This window comes from Anomaloglossus baeobatrachus, chromosome 3, assembly GCF_048569485.1.
Source record: "Anomaloglossus baeobatrachus isolate aAnoBae1 chromosome 3, aAnoBae1.hap1, whole genome shotgun sequence".
Classification (NCBI taxonomy): Eukaryota; Metazoa; Chordata; class Amphibia; order Anura; family Aromobatidae; genus Anomaloglossus; species Anomaloglossus baeobatrachus.
The window spans coordinates 266,496,152-266,517,417 of record NC_134355.1 but is presented as its reverse complement, the minus strand read 5'-3'; the positions used below and the strand labels follow the sequence as shown (position 1 = coordinate 266,517,417).

The window sequence follows — 21,266 nt, the reverse complement described above, 5'->3', positions numbered from 1 at the left end:
ATTCTGCTCGTGTGTGGGGAGCGTGTGCTGCTGGTGTACACTGTATTCTGCTCGTTGTGTGGGGAGCGTGTGCTGCTGGTGTACACTGTATTCTGCTCGGTGTGTGGGGAGTGTGTGCTGCTGGTGTACACTGTATTCTGCTCGGTGTGTGTGGGGGGGGGGGTGTGCTGCGGGTGTACACTGTATTCTGCTCGGTGTGTGGGGGGGAAGGGGGGGGTTCGGGTGTACACTGTATTCTGCTCGGTGTGTGGGGAGCGTGTTCTGCGGGTGTACACTGTATTCTGCTCGGTGTGGGGGGGGGGGTGTGCTGCGGGTGTACACTGTATTCTGCTCGGTGTGGGGAGCGTGTGCTGCTGGTGTACACTGTATTCTGCTCGTTGTGTGGGGGAGCGTGTGCTGCTGGTGTACACTGTATTCTGCTCGCGGTGTGGGGGAGGCGTGTGCTGCTGGTGTACACTGTATTCTGCTCGTTGTGTGGGGAGTGTGTGCTGCTGGTGTACACTGTATTCTGCTCGTTGTGTGGGGAGTGTGTGCTGCTGGTGTACACTGTATTCTGCTCGGTGTGGGGAGCGTGTGCTGCTGGTGTACACTGTATTCTGCTCGTTGTGTGGGGAGTGTGTGCTGCTGGTGTACACTGTATTCTGCTCGGTGTGTGGGGAGCGTGTTCTGCGGGTGTACACTGTATTCTGCTCGGTGTGTGTGGGGGGGTGTGCTGCTGGTGTACACTGTATTCTGCTCGGTGTGGGGAGCGTGTGCTGCTGGTGTACACTGTATTCTGCTCGTTGTGTGGGGAGCGTGTGCTGCTGGTGTACACTGTATTCTGCTCGGTGTGGGGGAGCGTGTGCTGCTGGTGTACACTGTATTCTGCTCGTTGTGTGGGGAGTGTGTGCTGCTGGTGTACACTGTATTCTGCTCGTTGTGTGGGGAGCGTGTGCTGCTGGTGTACACTGTATTCTGCTCGTTGTGTGGGGAGCGTGTGCTGCTGGTGTACACTGTATTCTGCTCGTTGTGTGGGGAGTGTGTGCTGCTGGTGTACACTGTATTCTGCTCGGTGTGGGGAGCGTGTGCTGCTGGTGTACACTGTATTCTGCTCGTTGTGTGGGGAGTGTGTGCTGCTGGTGTACACTGTATTCTGCTCGGTGTGGGGAGCGTGTGCTGCTGGTGTACACTGTATTCTGCTCGGTGTGTGGGGGGGGGGTGTGCTGCGGGTGTACACTGTATTCTGCTCGGTGTGTGGGGGGGTGTGTGCTGCGGGTGTACACTGTATTCTGCTCGGTGTGGGGGGGGGGGGGTGCTGCGGGTGTACACTGTATTCTGCTCGGTGTGTGGGGAGCGTGTTCTGCGGGTGTACACTGTATTCTGCTCGGTGTGTGGGGAGTGTGTGCTGCTGGTGTACACTGTATTCTGCTCGGTGTGTGGGGAGCGTGTGCTGCTGGTGTACACTGTATTCTGCTCGGTGTGTGTGGGGGGGGGGGTGTGCTGCGGGTGTACACTGTATTCTGCTCGGTGTGTGGGGGGGGGTGTGCTGCGGGTGTACACTGTATTCTGCTCGGTGTGTGGGGAGTGTGTGCTGCTGGTGTACACTGTATTCTGCTCGGTGTGTGGGGAGCGTGTGCTGCTGGTGTACACTGTATTCTGCACGGTGTGTGGGGAGCGTGTGCTGCTGGTGTACACTGTATTCTGCTCGGTGTGTGGGGAGCGTGTTCTGCGGGTGTACACTGTATTCTGCTCGGTGTGTGGGGAGCGTGTGCTGCTGGTGTACACTGTATTCTGCTCGGTGTGTGTGGGGGGGGTGTGCTGCGGGTGTACACTGTATTCTGCTCGGTGTGTGGGGAGTGTGTGCTGCTGGTGTACACTGTATTCTGCTCGGTGTGTGGGGAGCGTGTGCTGCTGGTGTACACTGTATTCTGCTCTGTGTGTGGGGAGCGTGTGCTGCGGGTGTACACTGTATTCTGCTCGGTGTGTGTGGGGGGTGTGTGTGCTGCTGGTGTACACTGTATTCTGCTCGTTGTGTGGGGAGCGTGTGCTGCTGGTGTACACTGTATTCTGCTCGGTGTGTGGGGAGCGTGTTCTGCGGGTGTACACTGTATTCTGCTCGGTGTGTGGGGGGGGGGTGTGCTGCTGGTGTACACTGTATTCTGCTCGGTGTGGGGAGCGTGTGCTGCTGGTGTACACTGTATTCTGCTCGTTGTGTGGGGAGCGTGTGCTGCTGGTGTACACTGTATTCTGCTCGGTGTGGGGAGCGTGTGCTGCTGGTGTACACTGTATTCTGCTCGTTGTGTGGGGAGCGTGTGCTGCTGGTGTACACTGTATTCTGCTCGTTGTGTGGGGAGTGTGTGCTGCTGGTGTACACTGTATTCTGCTCGGTGTGGGGAGCGTGTGCTGCTGGTGTACACTGTATTCTGCTCGTTGTGTGGGGAGTGTGTGCTGCTGGTGTACACTGTATTCTGCTCGGTGTGGGGAGCGTGTGCTGCTGGTGTACACTGTATTCTGCTCGTTGTGTGGGGAGCGTGTGCTGCTGGTGTACACTGTATTCTGCTCGGTGTGGGGAGAGTGTGCTGCTGGTGTACACTGTATTCTGCTCGTTGTGTGGGGAGTGTGTGCTGCTGGTGTACACTGTATTCTGCTCGTTGTGTGGGGAGTGTGTGCTGCTGGTGTACACTGTATTCTGCTCGGTGTGGGGAGCGTGTGCTGCTGGTGTACACTGTATTCTGCTCGTTGTGTGGGGAGCGTGTGCTGCTGGTGTACACTGTATTCTGCTCGTTGTGTGGGGAGTGTGTGCTGCTGGTGTACACTGTATTCTGCTCGGTGTGGGGAGCGTGTGCTGCTGGTGTACACTGTATTCTGCTCGTTGTGTGGGGAGCGTGTGCTGCTGGTGTACACTGTATTCTGCTCGGTGTGGGGAGCGTGTGCTGCTGGTGTACACTGTATTCTGCTCGGTGTGTGTGGGGGGGTGTGCTGCGGGTGTACACTGTATTCTGCTCGGTGTGTGGGGGGGTGTGTGCTGCGGGTGTACACTGTATTCTGCTCGGTGTGTGGGGGGGTGTGTGCTGCGGGTGTACACTGTATTCTGCTCGGTGTGGGGGGGGGTGTGCTGCGGGTGTACACTGTATTCTGCTCGGTGTGTGGGGAGCGTGTTCTGCGGGTGTACACTGTATTCTGCTCGGTGTGTGGGGAGTGTGTGCTGCTGGTGTACACTGTATTCTGCTCGGTGTGTGGGGAGCGTGTGCTGCTGGTGTACACTGTATTCTGCTCGGTGTGTGTGTGTGTGGGGGGGGGGGTGCTGCGGGTGTACACTGTATTCTGCTCGGTGTGTGGGGGGGGTGTGCTGCGGGTGTACACTGTATTCTGCTCGGTGTGCTGCTGGTGTACACTGTATTCTGCTCGGTGTGTGAGGGGTGTGTGCTGCTGGTGTACACTGTATTCTGCTCGGTGTGTGAGGGGTGTGTGCTGCTGGTGTACACTGTATTCTGCTCGGTGTGTGGGGAGCGTGTGCTGCTGGTGTACACTGTATTCTGAACGGTGTGTGGGGAGTGTGTGCTGCGGGTGTACACTGTATTCTGCTCGGTGTGTGGGGAGTGTGTGCTGCTGGTGTACACTGTATTCTGCTCGGTGTGTGGGGAGTGTGTGCTGCTGGTGTACACTGTATTCTGCACGGTGTGTGGGGAGTGTGTGCTGCTGGTGTACACTGTATTCTGCACGGTGTGTGGGGAGTGTGTGCTGCTGGTGTACACTGTATTCTGCACGGTGTGTGGGGAGTGTGTGCTGCTGGTGTACACTGTATTCTGCACGGTGTGTGGGGAGTGTGTGCTGCTGGTGTACACTGTATTCTGCACGGTGTGTGGGGAGCGTGTGCTGCTGGTGTACACTGTATTCTGCTCTGTGTGAGGGGTTTGTGCTGCTGGTGTACACTGTATTCTGCTCGGTGTGTGGGGAGCGTGTGCTGCGGGTGTACACTGTATTCTGCTCGGTGTGTGGGGGAGCGTGTGCTGCTGGTGTACACTGTATTCTGCTCGGTGTGTGGGGAGCGTGTGCTGCTGGTGTACACTGTATTCTGCTCGGTGTGTGGGGAGCGTGTGCTGCGGGTGTACACTGTATTCTGCTCGGTGTGTGGGGAGCGTGTGCTGCTGGTGTACACTGTATTCTGCTCGGTGTGTGGGGAGCGTGTGGTGCGGGTGTACACTGTATTCTGCACGGTGTGTGGGGAGCGTGTGCTGCTGGTGTACACTGTATTCTGCCCGGTGTGTGGGTAGCGTGTTCTGCTGGTGTACAATGTATTCTGCTCGGTGTGTGAGGAGCGTGTGCTGCTGGTGTACACTGTATTCTGCTCGGTGTGTGGGGAGTGTGTGCTGCGGGTGTACACTGTATTCTGCTCGGTGTGTATGGTGTGTGAGTTGCGGGTGTACACTATATTCTGCTCGGTGTGTATGGTGTGTGTGTTGCGGGTGTACACTGTACTCTGCTCGGTGTGTGAGGAGCGTGTGCTGCTGGTGTACACTGTATTTTGCTCGGTGTGTGGGGAGCGTGTGCTGCTGGTGTACACTGTATTCTGCTCGGTTTGTGGGGAGCGTGTGCTGCTGGTGTACACTGTATTCTGCTCGGTGTGTGGGGAGCGTGTGCTGCTGGTGTACACTGTATTCTGCTCGGTGTGTGTGTGGGGGGGGGGGGGGTGTGCTGCGGGTGTACACTGTATTCTGCTCTGTGTGAGGGGTGTGTGCTGCGGGTGTACACTGTATTCTGCACGGTGTGTGGGGAGCGTGTTCTGCTGGTGTACACTGTATTCTGCTCTGTGTAAGGGGTGTGTGCTGCGGGTGTACACTATTCTGCTCGGTGTGTGGGGAGCGTGTGCTGCAGGTGTACACTGTATTCTGCTCGGTGTGTGGGGAGCGTGTGCTGCTGGTGTACACTGTATTCTGCACGGTGTGTGGGGAGCGTGTGCTGCTGGTGTACACTTTATTCTGCACGGTGTGTGGGGAGCGTGTGCTGCAGGTGTACACTGTATTCTGCTCGGTGTGTGGGGAGCGTGTGCTGCTGGTGTACACTGTATTCTGCACGGTGTGTGGGGAGCGTGTGCTGCGGGTGTACACTGTATTCTGCTCGGTGTGTGGGGAGCGTGTGCTGCTGGTGTACACTGTATTCTGCTCTGTGTGAGGGGTGTGTGCTGCTGGTGTACACTGCTGGTGTACACTGTATTCTGCACGGTGTGTGGTGAGCGTGTGCTGCTGGTGTACACTGTATTCTGCACGGTGTGTGGGGAGCGTGTGCTGCTGGTGTACACTGTATTCTGCACGGTGTGTGGGGAGCGTGTGCTGCTGGTGTACACTGTATTCTGCACGGTGTGTGGGGAGCGTGTGCTGCGGGTGTACACTATTCTGCTAGGTGTGTGGGGAGCGTGTGCTGCTGGTGTACACTGTATTCTGCCCGGTGTGGGGAGCGTGTGCTGCGGGTGTACACTGTATTCTGCTTGGTGTGTGGGGAGCGTGTGCTGCGGGTGTTCACTGTATTCTGCCCGGTGTGGGGAGCGTGTGCTGCGGGTGTACACTGTATTCTGCTCGGTGTGTGGGGAGTGTGTGCTGCTGGTCTACACTGTATTCTCCACGGTGTGTGGGGAGTGTGTGCTGCTGGTGTACACTGTGTGCTGCTCTGTGTGAGGGGTGTGTGCTGCGGGTGTACACTGTATTCTGCACGGTGTGTGGGGAGCGTGTGCTGCTGGTGTACACTGTATTCTGCTCGGTGTGTGAGGAGCGTGTGCTGCTCCTGTACACTGTATTCTGCTCGGTGTGTGAGGAGCGTGTGCTGCTCGTGTACACTGTATTTTGCTCGGTGTCTGGGGAGCGTGTGCAGCTCGTGTACACTGTATTCTGCTCGGTGTGTGGGGAGTGTGTGCTGCTGGTGTACACTGTATTCTGCTCGGTGTGGGGAGCGTGTGCTGCTGGTGTACACTGTATTCTGCTCGGTGTGGGGAGCGTGTGCTGCTGGTGTACACTGTATTTTGCTCGGTGTCTGGGGAGCGTGTGCTGCTCGTGTACACTGTATTTTGCTCGGTGTGTGGGGAGCGTGTGCAGCTCGTGTACACTGTATTCTGCTCGGTGTGTGGGGAGTGTGTGCTGCTGGTGTACACTGTATTCTGCTCGGTGTTTATGGTGTGTGAGTTGCGGGTGTACACTATATTCTGCTCGGTGTGGGGAGCGTGTGCTGCTGGTGTACACTGTATTCTGCTCGGTGTGTGGGGGAGCGTGTGCTGCTGGTGTACACTGCATTCTGCTCGGTGTGTGGGGAGTGTGTGCTGCTGGTGTACACTGTATTCTGCTCGGTGTGTGGGGAGTGTGTGCTGCTGGTGTACATTATTCTGCTCGGTGTGTGGGGAGTGTGTGCTGCGGGTGTACGCTGTATTCTGCTCGGTGTGGGGAGTGTGTGCTGCGGGTGTACACTGTATTCTGCTCGGTGTGTGGGGAGCGTGTGCTGCGGGTGTACACTGTATTCTGCTCGGTGTGTGGGGAGCGTGTGCTGCGGGTGTACACTGTATTCTGCTCGGTGTGTGGGGAGCGTGTGCTGCGGGTGTACACTGTATTTTGCTCGGTGTCTGGGGAGCGTGTGCTGCTCGTGTACACTGTATTCTGCTCGGTGTGTGGGGAGCGTGTGCTGCTCGTGTACACTGTATTTCGCTCGGTGTCTGGGGAGCGTGTGCTGCTCGTGTACACTGTATTCTGCTCGGTGTGTGGGGAGTGTGTGCTGCTGGTGTACACTGTATTCTGCTCGGTGTGTATGGTGTGTGAGTTGCTGGTGTACACTATATTCTGCTCGGTGTGGGGAGCGTGTGCACCTCGTGTACACTGTATTTTGCTCGGTGTGGGGAGTGTGTGCTGGTGGTGTACTCTGCTCGGTGTGTGGCGAGTGTGTGTTGCGGGTGTACACTGTATTCTGCTCTGTGTGTGGGGAGCGTGTGCTGCGGGTGTACACTGTATTCTGCTCGGTGTGTAGGGAGTGTGTGCTGCTGGTGTACACTGTATTCTGCTCGGTGTGTGAGGAGCGTGTGCTGCTGGTGTACACTGTATTCTGCTCGGTGTGTGGGGAGTGTGTGCTGCGGGTGTACACTGTATTCTGCTCGGTGTGTATGGTGTGTGAGTTGCGGGTGTACACTATATTCTGCTCGGTGTGGGGAGCGTGTGCTGCTGGTGTACACTGTATTCTGCTCGGTGTGTGGGGAGCGTGTGCTGCTGGTGTACACTGTATTCTGCTCGGTGTGTGGGGAGTGTGTGCTGCGGGTGTACACTATTCTGCTCGGTGTGTGGGGAACGTGTGCTGTTGGTGTACACTGTATTCTTCTCGGTGTGTAGGGAGTGTGTGCTGCGGATGTACACTGTATTCTGCTCGGTGTGTGGGGAGCGTGTGCAGCGGGTGTACACTGTAAGCATGCTCGGTGTGGGGAGTGTGTGCTGCTGGTGTACACTGATTCTGCACGGTGTGTGGGGAGCGTGTGCTGCTGGTGTACACTATATTCTGCTCGTTGTGTTTGGAGCGTGTGCTGCTGGTGTACACTGTATTCTGCTCGGTGTGTGGGGAGTGTGTGTTGCGGGTGTAGACTGTATTCTGCTCGGTGTGTGGGGAGCGTGTGCTGCTGGTGTACGCTGTACTCTGCTCGGTGTGTGGGGAGTTTGTGCTTCGAGTGTACGCTGTATTCTGCTCGGTGTGGGGAGCGTGTGCTGCGGGTGTACACTGTACTCTGCTCGGTGTGTGAGGAGCGTGTGCTGCTGGTGTACACTGTATTTTGCTCGGTGTGTGGGGAGTGTGTGCTGCTGGTGTACACTGTATTCTGCTCGGTGTGTATGGTGTGTGTGTGTTGCGGGTGTACACTATATTCTGCTCGGTGTGTGAGGAGCGTGTGCTGCTGGTGTACACTGTATTTTGCTCGGTGTGTGGGGAGCGTGTGCTGCTGGTGTACACTGTATTCTGCTCGGTTTGTGGGGAGCGTGTGTTGCGGGTGTACACTGTATTCTGCTCTGTGTGTGGGGAGCGTGTGCTGCGGGTGTACACTGTATTCTGCCCGGTGTGTAGGGAGTGTGTGCTGCTGGTGTACACTGTATTCTGCTCGGTGTGTGATTAGCGTGTGCTGCTGGTGTACACTGTATTCTGCTCGGTGTGTGGGGAGTGTGTGCTGCGGGTGTACACTGTATTCTGCTCGGTGTGTATGGTGTGTGAGTTGCGGGTGTACACTATATTCTGCTCGGTGTGGGGAGCGTGTGCTGCTGGTGTACACTGTATTCTGCTCGGTGTGTGGGGAGCGTGTGCTGCTGGTGTACACTGCATTCTGCTCGGTGTGTGGGGAGTGTGTGCTGCTGGTGTACACTGTATTCTGCTCGGTGTGTGGGGAGTGTGTGCTGCGGGTGTACACTATTCTGCTCGGTGTGTGGGGAACGTGTGCTGTTGGTGTACACTGTATTCTGCTCGGTGTGTAGGGTGTGTGTGTTGCGAGTTTACACTGTATTCTTCTCGGTGTGTGGGGAGTGTGTGCTGCGGATGTACACTGTATTCTGCTCGGTGTGTAGGGAGTGTGTGCTGCGGATGTACACTGTATTCTGCTCGGTGTGTGGGGAGCGTGTGCTGCGGGTGTGCACTGTATTCTGCTCGGTGTGTGGGGAGGGTGTGCTGCGGGTGTACACTGTATTCTGTGGGGAGTGTGTGCTGCGGTTGTACACTGTATTCTGCTCGGTGTGTAGGGAGTGTGTGCTGCTGGTGTACACTGTATTATGCACGGTGTGTGGGGAGAGTGTGCTGCTGGTGTACACTATATTCTGCTCGTTGTGTTTGGAGCGTGTGCTGCTGCTGTACACTGTATTCTGCTCGGTGTGTGGGGAGTGTGTGCTGCGGGTGTACACTGTATTCTGCTCGGTGTGTGTGTTGCGGGTGTACACTGTATTCTGCTCGGTGTGTGGGGAGTATGTGCTGCGGGTGTACACTGTATTCTGTGGAGAGTGTGTGCTGCGGTTGTACACTGTATTCTGCTCGGTGTGTAGGGAGTGTGTGCTGCTGGTGTACACTGTATTATGCATGGTGTGTGGGGAGCGTGTGCTGCTGGTGTACACTGTATTATGCACGGTGTGTGGGGAGCGTGTGCTGCTGGTGTACACTGTATTCTGCTCGGTGTGTTTGGAGCGTGTGCTGCTGGTGTACACTGTATTCTGCTTGGTCTGTGGGGAGCGTGTGCTGCGGGTGTACACTGTATTCTGTGGGGAGCGTGTGCTGCGGTTGTACACTGTATTCTGCTCGGTGTGTGGGGAGGGTGTGCTGCGGGTGTACACTGTATTCTGCACGGTGTGTGGGGAGCGTGTGCTGCTGGTGTACACTGTATTATGCACGGTGTGTGGGGAGCGTTTGCTGCTGGTGTACACTGTATTATGCACGGTGTGTGGGGAGCGTGTGCTGCTGGTGTACACTATATTCTGCTCGGTGTGTTTGGAGCGTGTGCTGCTGGTGTACACTGTATTCTGCTCGGTGTGTGGGGAGTGTGTGCTGCGGGTGTACACTGTATTCTGCTCGGTGTGTGTGTTGCGGGTGTACACTGTATTCTGCTCGGTGTGTAGGGAGTGTGTGCTGCGGATGTACACTGTATTCTGCTCGGTGTGTGGGGAGCATGTGCTGCGGGTGTGCACTGTATTCTGCTCGGTGTGTGGGGAGGGTGTGCTGCGGGTGTACACTGTATTCTGTGGGGAGTGTGTGCTGCGGTTGTACACTGTATTCTGCTCGGTGTGTAGGGAGTGTGTGCTGCTGGTGTACACTGTATTATGCACGGTGTGTGGGGAGCGTGTGCTGCTGGTGTACACTGTATTATGCACGGTGTGTGGGGAGCGTGTGCTGCTGGTGTACACTATATTCTGCTCGGTGTGTTTGGAGCGTGTGCTGCTGGTGTACACTGTATTCTGCTCGGTGTGTGGGGAGCGTGTGCTGCGGGTGTACACTGTATTCTGCTCGGTGTGTGGGGAACGTGTGCTGCGGATGTAGACTGTATTCTGCTTGGTGTGTGGGGAGCGTGTGCTGCGGTTGTACACTGTATTCTGCTCGGTGTGTGGGGAGGGTGTGCTGTGGTTGTACACTGTATTCTGCTCGGTGTGTGGGGAGCGTGTGCTGCGGTGTGCACTGTATTCTGCTTGGTGTGTGCTGCGGGTGTACACTGTATTCTGTGGGGAGCGTGTGCTGCGGATGTACACTGTATTCTGCTCGGTGTGTGTGGAGCGTGTGCTGTGGGTGTGCACTGTATTCTGCTTGGTGTGTGGGGAGTGTGTGCTGCTGGTGCACACTGTATTCTGCTCGGTGTAGGGAGTGTGTGATGCTGGTGTACACTGTATTCTGCTCGGTGTAGGGAGTGTGTGTTGCGGGTGTACACTGTATTCTGCTCGGTGTGTGGGGAGCGTGTGCTGCTGGTGTACACTGTATTATGCACGGTGTGTGGGGAGCGTGTGCTGCTGGTGTACACTGTATTATGCACGGTGTGTGGGGAGCGTGTGCTGCTGGTGTACTCTGTATTATGCACGGTGTGTGGGGAGCGTGTGCTGCTGGTGTACACTGTATTATGCACGGTGTGTGGGGAGCGTGTGCTGCTGGTGTACACTGTATTCTGCTCGGTGTGTTTGGAGCGTGTGCTGCTGGTGTACACTGTATTCTGCTTGGTCTGTGGGGAGCGTGTGCTGCGGGTGTACGCTGTATTCTGTGGGGAGCGTGTGATGCGGTTGTACACTGTATTCTGCTCGGTGTGTGGGGAGGGTGTGCTGCGGGTGTACACTGTATTCTGCACGGTGTGTGGGGAGCGTGTGCTGCTGGTGTACACTGTATTATGCACGGTGTGTGGGGAGCGTTTGCTGCTGGTGTACACTGTATTATGCACGGTGTGTGGGGAGCGTGTGCTGCTGGTGTACACTATATTCTGCTCGGTGTGTTTGGAGCGTGTGCTGCTGGTGTACACTGTATTCTGCTCGGTGTGTGGGGAGTGTGTGCTGCGGGTGTACACTGTATTCTGCTCGGTGTGTGTGTTGCGGGTGTACACTGTATTCTGCTTGGTGTGTAGGGAGTGTGTGCTGCGGATGTACACTGTATTCTGCTCGGTGTGTGGGGAGCATGTGCTGCGGGTGTGCACTGTATTCTGCTTGGTGTGTGGGGAGCGTGTGCTGCGGGTGTACACTGTATTCTGTGGGGAGCGTGTGCTGCGGTTGTACACTGTATTCTGCTCGGTGTGTGGGGAGGGTGTGCTGCGGGTGTACACTGTATTCTGTGGGGAGTGTGTGCTGCGGTTGTACACTGTATTCTGCTCGGTGTGTAGGGAGTGTGTGCTGCTGGTGTACACTGTATTATGCACGGTGTGTGGGGAGCGTGTGCTGCTGATGTACACTGTATTATGCACGGTGTGTGGGGAGCGTGTGCTGCTGGTGTACACTATATTCTGCTCGGTGTGTTTGGAGCGTGTGCTGCTGGTGTACACTGTATTCTGCTCGGTGTGTGGGGAGCGTGTGCTGCAGGTGTACACTGTATTCTGCTCGGTGTGTGGGGAACGTGTGCTGCGGATGTAGACTGTATTCTGCTTGGTGTGTGGGGAGCGTGTGCTGCGGTTGTACACTGTATTCTGCTCGGTGTGTGGGGAGGGTGTGCTGTGGTTGTACACTGTATTCTGCTCGGTGTGTGGGGAGCGTGTGCTGTGGGTGTGCACTGTATTCTGCTTGGTGTGTGGGGAGTGTGTGCTGCTGGTGCACACTGTATTCTGCTCGGTGTAGGGAGTGTGTGTTGCGGGTGTACACTGTATTCTGCTCGGTGTGTGGGGAGCGTGTGCTGCTGGTGTACACTGTATTCTGCTCGGTTTGTGGGGAGTGTGTGCTGCTGGTGTACACTGTATTCTGCTCGGTGTACACTGTATTCTGCTCGGTGTACACTGTATTCTGCTCGGTGTGTGGGGAGCGTGTGCTGCTGGTGTACACTGTATTCTGCTCGGTGTGTGGGGAGCGTGTGCTGCTGGTGTACACTGTATTCTGCTCGGTGTGTGGGGAGCGTGTGCTGCTGGTGTACACTATATTCTGCTCGGTGTGTTTGGAGCGTGTGCTGCTGGTGTACACTGAATTCTGCTCGGTGTGTGGGGAGTGTGTGCTGCGGATGTACACTGTATTCTGCTCGTTGTGTAGGGAGTGTGTGCTGCGGATGTACACTGTATTCTGCTTGGTGTGTGGGGAGCGTGTGCTGCGAGTGTACACTGTATTCTGTGGGGAGCGTGTGCTGCGGTTGTACACTGTATTCTGCTCGGTGTGTGGGGAGTGTGTGCTGCGGTTGTACACTGTATTCTGCTCGGTGTGTGGGGAGCGTGTGCTGCGGGTGTACACTGTATTCTGTGGGGAGTGTGTGCTGCTGGTGTACACTGTATTATGCACGGTGTGTGGGGAGCGTGTGCTGCGGGTGTACACTGTATTATGCACGGTGTGTGGGGAGCGTGTGCTGCTGGTGTACACTATATTCTGCTCGGTGTGTTTGGATCGTGTGCTGCTGGTGTACACTATATTCTGCTCGGTGTGTTTGGAGCGTGTGCTGCTGGTGTACACTGTATTCTGCTCGGTGTGTGGGGAGCGTGTGCTGCGGGTGTACACTGTATTCTGCTCGGTGTGTGGGGAGCGTGTGCTGCGGGTGTACACTGTATTCTGTGGGGAGTGTGTGCTGCTGGTGTACACTGTATTATGCACGGTGTGTGGGGAGCGTGTGCTGCTGGTGTACACTATATTCTGCTCGGTGTGTTTGGAGCGTGTGCTGCTGGTGTACACTATATTCTGCTTGGTGTAGGGAGTGTGTGCTGCTGGTGTACACTGTATTCTGCTCGGTGTGTGGGGAACGTGTGCTGCTGGTGTACACTATTCTGACTTGTTTTTTATCATCTGATAGATGCCTGTGTTAATAAGTGTGCTAATTCTGAGCTGCTGTACGCAGGGTGACACCAGCGCCATCCCATAGCTTCTACCACAGCAATCAACCGAATAGTCATCAGGGGGCGGTGCTGGTGCTCAACGTGATGACAGAATCCCTATATTACACCAAGAAGAAATGGGGAGTTCTGGATATCACAGGATGGATGGACATGTTAGGCTAGTTTCACACTTGCGTTGAATGGTATCCGTTGCATTGCGTTGTGTGACGGATGCAACAGATGCTGCAAAACAACGGAATCCGTTTTGATTTTTTTTTTTTACAGTTTTACCGGCGGCAGACTATTGTGAACGATCAGCTGATCGCTCCCAGTAGCCGGCCGCCGGGTGATCAGCTGATCGCTCCCAGTAGCCGGCCGCCGGGTGATCAGCTGATCGCTCCCTGCAGCCGGGTGATCAGCTGATCGCTGTCACTTGCCGGCGCCCGGGCATGCCGGCGGGCGTTTAGCTGAGCGCTGTCACTTGCCGGCGCCCGGGCATGCCGGCGGGCGCTCAGCTGAGCGCTGTCACTTGCCGGCGCCCGGGCATGCCGGCGGGCGCTCAGCTGAGCGCTGTCACTTGCCGGCGCCCGGGCATGCCGGCGGGCGCTGAGCTGAGCGCTGTCACTTGCCGGCGCCCAGGCATGCCGGCGGGCGCTGAGCTGAGCGCTGTCACTTGCCGGCGCCCAGGCATGCCGGCGGGCGCTGAGCTGAGCGCTGTCACTTGCCGGCGCCCAGGCATGCCGGCGGGCGCTGAGCTGATCGCTGTCACTTGCCGGCGCCCGGGTATGCCGGCGGGCGGGCGCTCAGCTGAACGTTCGGCCACCGCAAGCCAAAATAAAGTTTGTGATTTTAAAAAAAAAAAAAGAGCATGCGCAGTGAAATCCAGAGGATTCCGCTGCTCAAAACAACGTTACATGCTGCGTTCCTCCCGCTGGGCGGAAGCAATGGAGCGTCGCCCAGCGTACAACGCAGGTCCTTTTTGGTACAATCCGTCATCCATACAAGTCTATGGGAAACAGTGGAATCTGTTAACGGATTCCGCTGTTTTCCAAAAGGGCGGATTGTAACGGAAGAAAAACAACGCAAGTGTGAAAGTACCCTTAATGATGTGTAATTGATCAAAACTGTGAAAACCTCCTGCTTATTCAGTATCAAGTATGAGCATCACACAGAAATATTCACACCTACACACCTTTACTCCTATCAGTGTAGATCCCTTTGTAGTTGCCGACCAATGAGGTCCCAGATGTAACTGATACAAGTCCAGAGAAGCAGCAGGCCATGGTGAAACGTTTAGGCCACGCCATCTGCTGATGAAAGCACAAACAGCATGCGACCTGGCATTTTTGTGTTAAAAATGGCTCCTGGGACATTTCCACACTCCTTTTGTAAAGGCCTCTTCATGGTCTTGACCACGTGACCTCCAGAATAATCTTGAGGTATCATTGTGTCCATATTAAAAGTGTGAGCCATCGCTAAAGAGGATAGGCCTCTATTCTAGCCTCAAGTGCTATCTAGTCCTGCATCATGATATCCTTTTGAGAGCGGTTGAATAAAGGTCATTGGAACACCTGCAGATGGATCTGTGTCATGGCCCAATGCCCTGCAAATGTCTTCTTATGCTTGGTATAGACACTTTGATACCTTTTATGCTTTGCTTGTGATGAAGAACTTCACTTGCAATCTGACGAGATAACGTGGGCATTGTCATGGCTATGTCTTCACAAGGGAATGTCACACGGGTCCTACTCCTGGGCTTATGGTGTGGACTGGCATAATGTATGGTAACCGAACCTGTCTACTATTCATTCCAGGTTAGCTAACAGCTCAGTATCACATTGATTTGGTGATGGAACCAGTCATACGGCCATTTCTCCAAAGTCTCCCAAGAGCTGTCTTTCAACACAATGCCAGACAATATAATCTACTGGCCTGGCCATACTCGACACTAAATAAATCTAGGTGTTTTGAAAATGTTTCCGTCTTTACACCATTTGATAACATGATCGTGCATTCATTGATTTCCAGAACTCCATGACTGTTCCTTGGTGTTACAATATCGGTGTTGAGGAGTGTAGAGACCGCCAACAGGAATGAATGGAGGGTTGTTACATTGCATTATGGTTAGCGAAAGTGAGACGTCAATGTGGCTCAGAGCTCAAAATAAATTCCATTTGTAAAAGGTAAACGTTAGCTTTTCTACTATACGAGAATAATTGTTAAAAGTATGTTAACCCCTTACCTCATTGCAGAAGGAGGCTAGGAAGGAAGCTTTGTCTCAATGGATGAGAGGAAGATGAAAAGGAGGAGTCCCAAGTCCTCCACTAGTCACCCTCCACCTCTAGTGAATTCTAAGAAAAACAACGTGCCGCTCAGCAGGAGCACCGGCTTCTCAAATGTTGTACCGCAACCCGCCGGGCAAAAACCAAAGCTGAAAAGGTGAGTGTGAGTTCTGGTACACAAGATCCGCTGTAACTGGCCAACCTAAGACACATTCTGAAACCACGCATAGTGCAGAGCCACTTTACATATTCAGGCGTGGGAATTGCATGTTAAAGTAGGCCTAATAGTAAGCTTGCCACAATGCATTTGTTTTGCCTGAAGGGATCCTTTTCAAGAATATGAACACCTTTTTTGGGAATTTTTTTGTTTTATTGGCTCCTTGAATACATGCAGGAAGTTTCCTTACAAATCCCAGACCATTTGTCTTCTACAGCCTGTATTTTTCATAGCTGCCAGCAGAATGAATTACTGGTAATGATCAGCGAGCGTGCTCGGCACTGCTCTATACACGATCAAGCATTGGAATGCTCTAGGTGCACTCGGTGCTTGGCAGAGTATCGCTCGTGAACTATCCAACACTAAGGGTGGCTTTACATGCTGCGATATCCTGCCCGATATCGCTAGGATGACACCCGCCCCCATCGTTTGTGCGCAACGGGCATATCGCTGCCTGTCGCGCACAAAATCGCACACCCCCGCCACACATACTTACCTGTCCTTCGACGTCGCTGTAACCGGCGAACCGCCTCCTTTCTAAGGGGGCGGTCCGTTTGACGTCACTAAGCGGCCGCCCAATGTAAGCGGAGGGGCGGAGATGAGTGGGACGTAACATCCCGCCCATCTCCTTCCTTCCGCATTGTGGCCGGAGGCAGGTAAGGAGATGATCCTCGTTCCTGCGGCGTCACACGGAGTGATGTGTGCAGCCGCAGGGACGAGGATCAACTTCGCCCCTGCGACAGCAGCGATAATTGGGAGTGGACCCCCATGTCAACGAGGAGCGATTTTGGACGTTTTTGCAACGATCCAAAATCGCTCCTAGGAGTCACACGCTACAACATCGCTACAGCGGCCGGATGTGCGTCACAAAATCCGTGACCCCAACGAGATCGCTGTAGCAAAATCGTAGCGTGTAAAGCCCGCTTAAGCTGACTCCCTTCACTGAATGATGGGAGCCAGCACCCCAGTGAGACACTTGCAGTCCCTTCACTGAATGATGGGAGCCAGCACCTCAGTGAGAGACACTTGCAGTCCCTTCACTGAATGATGGGAGCCAGCACCCCAGTGAGAGACACTTGCAGTCCCTTCACTGAATGATGGGAGCCAGCACCTCAGTGAGAGACTTGCAGTCCCTTCACTGAATGATGGGAGCCAGCACCTCAGTGAGACACTTGCAGTCCCTTCACTGAATGATGGGAGCCAGCACCTCAGTGAGAGACACTTGCAGTCCCTTCACTGAATGATGGGAGCCAGCACCTCAGTGAGACACTTGCAGTCCCTTCACTGAATGATGGGAGCTAGCACCCCAGTGAGAGACACTTGCAGTCCCTTCACTGAATGATGGGAGCTAGCACCTCAGTGAGAGACACTTGCAGTCCCTTCACTGAATGATGGGAGCCAGCACCCCAGTGAGAGACACTTGCAGTCCCTTCACTGAATGATGGGAGCCAGCACCCCAGTGAGAGACACTAGCAGTCCCTTCACTGAATGATGGGAGCCAGCACCTCAGTGAGAGACACTTGCAGTCCCTTCACTGAATGATGGGAGCCAGCACCCCAGTGAGAGACACTAGCAGTCCCTTCACTGAATGATGGGAGCCAGCACCTCAGTGAGACACTTGCAGTCCCTTCACTGAATGATGGGAGCCAGCACCCCAGTGAGAGACACTAGCAGTCCCTTCACTGAATGATGGGAGCCAGCACCCCAGTGAGAGACACTTGCAGTCCCTTCACTGAATGATGGGAGCCAGCACCCCAGTGAGAGACACTTGCAGTCCCTTCACTGAATGATGGGAGCCAGCACCTCAGTGAGAGACTTGCAGTCCCTTCACTGAATGATGGGAGCCAGCACCTCAGTGAGACACTTGCAGTCCCTTCACTGAATGATGGGAGCCAGCACCTCAGTGAGAGACACTTGCAGTCCCTTCACTGAATGATGGGAGCCAGCACCTCAGTGAGACACTTGCAGTCCCTTCACTGAATGATGGGAGCCAGCACCCCAGTGAGAGACACTAGCAGTCCCTTCACTGAATGATGGGAGCCAGCACCCCAGTGAGAGACACTTGCAGTCCCTTCACTGAATGATGGGAGCCAGCACCCCAGTGAGAGACACTTGCAGTCCCTTCACTGAATGATGGGAGCCAGCACCTCAGTGAGAGACTTGCAGTCCCTTCACTGAATGATGGGAGCCAGCACCTCAGTGAGAGACACTTGCAGTCCCTTCACTGAATGATGGGAGCCAGCACCTCAGTGAGACACTTGCAGTCCCTTCACTGAATGATGGGAGCCAGCACCTCAGTGAGAGACACTTGCAGTCCCTTCACTGAATGATGGGAGCCAGCACCTCAGTGAGACACTTGCAGTCCCTTCACTGAATGATGGGAGCTAGCACCCCAGTGAGAGACACTTGCAGTCCCTTCACTGAATGATGGGAGCTAGCACCTCAGTGAGAGACACTTGCAGTCCCTTCACTGAATGATGGGAGCCAGCACCCCAGTGAGAGACACTTGCAGTCCCTTCACTGAATGATGGGAGCCAGCACCCCAGTGAGACACTTGCAGTCCCTTCACTGAATGATGGGAGCCAGCACCTCAGTGAGACACTTGCAGTCCCTTCACTGAATGATGGGAGCCAGCACCTCAGTGAGAGACACTTGCAGTCCCTTCACTGAATGATGGGAGCCAGCACCTCAGTGAGACACTTGCAGTCCCTTCACTGAATGATGGGAGCCAGCACCCCAGTGAGAGACACTAGCAGTCCCTTCACTGAATGATGGGAGCCAGCACCCCAGTGAGAGACACTTGCAGTCCCTTCACTGAATGATGGGAGCCAGCACCCCAGTGAGAGACACTTGCAGTCCCTTCACTGAATGATGGGAGCCAGCACCTCAGTGAGAGACTTGCAGTCCCTTCACTGAATGATGGGAGCCAGCACCTCAGTGAGAGACACTTGCAGTCCCTTCACTGAATGATGGGAGCCAGCACCTCAGTGAGACACTTGCAGTCCCTTCACTGAATGATGGGAGCCAGCACCTCAGTGAGAGACACTTGCAGTCCCTTCACTGAATGATGGGAGCCAGCACCTCAGTGAGACACTTGCAGTCCCTTCACTGAATGATGGGAGCTAGCACCCCAGTGAGAGACACTTGCAGTCCCTTCACTGAATGATGGGAGCTAGCACCTCAGTGAGAGACACTTGCAGTCCCTTCACTGAATGATGGGAGCCAGCACCCCAGTGAGACACTTGCAGTCCCTTCACTGAATGATGGGAGCCAGCACCTCAGTGAGACACTTGCAGTCCCTTCACTGAATGATGGGAGCTAGCACCCCAGTGAGAGACACTAGCAGTCCCTTCACTGAATGATGGGAGCCAGCACCTCAGTGAGAGACACTTGCAGTCCCTTCACTGAATGATGGGAGCCAGCACCCCAGTGAGAGACACTAGCAGTCCCTTCACTGAATGATGGGAGCCAGCACCTCCGTGAGACACTTGCAGTCCCTTCACTGAATGATGGGAGCCAGCACCCCAGTGAGAGACACTAGCAGTCCCTTCACTGAACACTGAATGATGGGAGCCAGCACCTCAGTGAGAGACACTTGCAGTCCCTTCACTGAATGATGGGAGCCAGCACCCCAGTGAGAGACACTTGCAGTCCCTTCACTGAATGATGGGAGCCAGCACCCCAGTGAGAGACGCTTGCAGTCTCTTCACTGAATGATGGGAGCCAGCACCTCAGTGAGACACTTGCAGTCCCTTCACTGAATGATGGGAGCCAGCACCTCAGTGAGAGACTTGCAGTCCCTTCACTGAATGATGGGAGCCAGCACCCCAGTGAGACACTTGCAGTCCCTTCACTGAATGATGGGAGCCAGCACCTCAGTGAGACACTTGCAGTCCCTTCACTGAATGATGGGAGCTAGCACCCCAGTGAGAGACACTTGCAGTCCCTTCACTGAATGATGGGAGCCAGCACCCCAGTGAGAGACACTTGCAGTCCCTTCACTGAATGATGGGAGCCAGCACCTCAGTGAGACACTTGCAGTCCCTTCACTGAATGATGGGAGCTAGCACCCCAGTGAGAGACACTTGCAGTCCCTTCACTGAATGATGGGAGCTAGCACCTCAGTGAGAGACACTTGCAGTCCCTTCACTAAATGATGGGAGCCAGCACCTCAGTGAGAGACACTTGCAGTCCCTTCACTGAATGATGGGAGCCAGCACCCCAGTGAGAGACACTTGCAGTCCCTTCACTGAATGATGGGAGCCAGCACCCCAGTGAGAGACACTAGCAGTCCCTTCACTGAATGATGGGAGCCAGCACCTCAGTGAGAGACACTTGCAGTCCCTTCACTGAATGATGGGAGCCAGCACCCCAGTGAGAGACACTAGCAGTCCCTTCACTGAATGATGGGAGCCAGCACCTCGGTGAGAGACACTTGCAGTCCCTTCACTGAATGATGGGAGCCAGCACCCCAGTGAGACACTTGCAGTCCCTTCACTGAATGATGGGAGCCAGCACCCCAGTGAGAGACACTAGCAGTCCCTTCACTGAATGATGGGAGCCAGCACCTCAGTGAGAGACACTTGCAGTCCCTTCACTGAATGATGGGAGCCAGCACCCCAGTGAGAGACACTTGCAGTCCCTTCACTGAATGATGGGAGCCAGCACCTCAGTGAGAGACACTTGCAGTCCCTTCACTGAATGATGGGAGCCAGCACCTCAGTGAGAGACACTTGCAGTCCCTTCACTGAATGATGGGAGCTAGCACCTCAGTGAGAGACACTTGCAGTCCCTTCACTGAATGATGGGAGCCAGCACCTCAGTGAGAGACACTTGCAGTCCCTTCACTGAATGATGGGAGCCAGCACCCCAGTGAGAGACACTTGCAGTCCCTTCACTAAATAATGGGAGCCAGCACCTCAGTGAGAGACACTTGCAGTCCCTTCACTGAATGATGGGAGCTAGCACCTCAGTGAGAGACACTTGCAGTCCCTTCACTGAATGATGGGAGCAAGCACCCCAGTGAGAGACACTAGCAGTCCCTTCACTGAATGATGGGAGCCAGCACCTCAGTGAGAGACACTTGCAGTCCCTTCACTGAATGATGGGAGCCAGCACCCCAGTGAGAGACACTTGCAGTCCCTTCACTGAATGATGGGAGCCAGCACCTCAGTGAGACACTTGCAGTCCCTTCACTGAATGATGGGAGCCAGCACCTCAGTGAGACACTTGCAGTCCCTTCACTGAATGATGGGAGCCAGCACCTCAGTGAGACACTTGCAGTCCCTTCACTGAATGATGGGAGCCAGCACCCCAGTGAGAGACACTTGCAGTCCCTTCACTGAATGATGGGAGCTAGCACCCCAGTGAGAGACACTAGCAGTCCCTTCACTGAATGATGGGAGCCAGCACCTCAGTGAGAGACACTTGCAGTCCCTTCACTGAATGATGGGAGCCAGCACCTCAGTGAGAGACTTGCAGTCGCTTCACTGAATGATGGGAGCCAGCACCCCAGTGAGAGACACTAGCAGTCCCTTCACTGAATGATGGGAGCCAGCACCTCAGTGAGAGACACTTGCAGTCCCTTCACTGAATGATGGGAGCCAGCACCTCAGTGAGAGACACTTGCAGTCCCTTCACTGAATGATGGGAGCCAGCACCCCAGTGAGAGACACTTGCAGTCCCTTCACTAAATAATGGGAGCCAGCACCTCAGTGAGAGACACTTGCAGTCCCTTCACTGAATGATGGGAGCTAGCACCTCAGTGAGAGACACTTGCAGTCCCTTCACTGAATGATGGGAGCCAGCACCTCAGTGAGACACTTGCAGTCCCTTCACT

General features: G+C 55.0%; 1 protein-coding gene across 2 annotated transcripts in view; it reads left to right on the top strand.

The window, feature by feature from the left end:
- CCDC28A (coiled-coil domain containing 28A) overlaps positions 1–21,266 on the top strand; it is an 86,524-nt gene that overhangs the window by 13,279 nt on the left and 51,979 nt on the right. The window contains exons 2-3 of one of the 2 annotated variants that reach the window (XM_075339825.1): positions 14,957–15,111; positions 15,181–15,367. In XM_075339825.1, the coding sequence (XP_075195940.1) occupies positions 15,210–15,367 (158 nt within the window). In that variant the 5' untranslated portion in view covers positions 14,957–15,111; positions 15,181–15,209. The remainder of the gene's footprint in view (positions 1–14,956; positions 15,112–15,180; positions 15,368–21,266) is intronic. The other variant, XM_075339824.1, reaches the window with a different exon arrangement.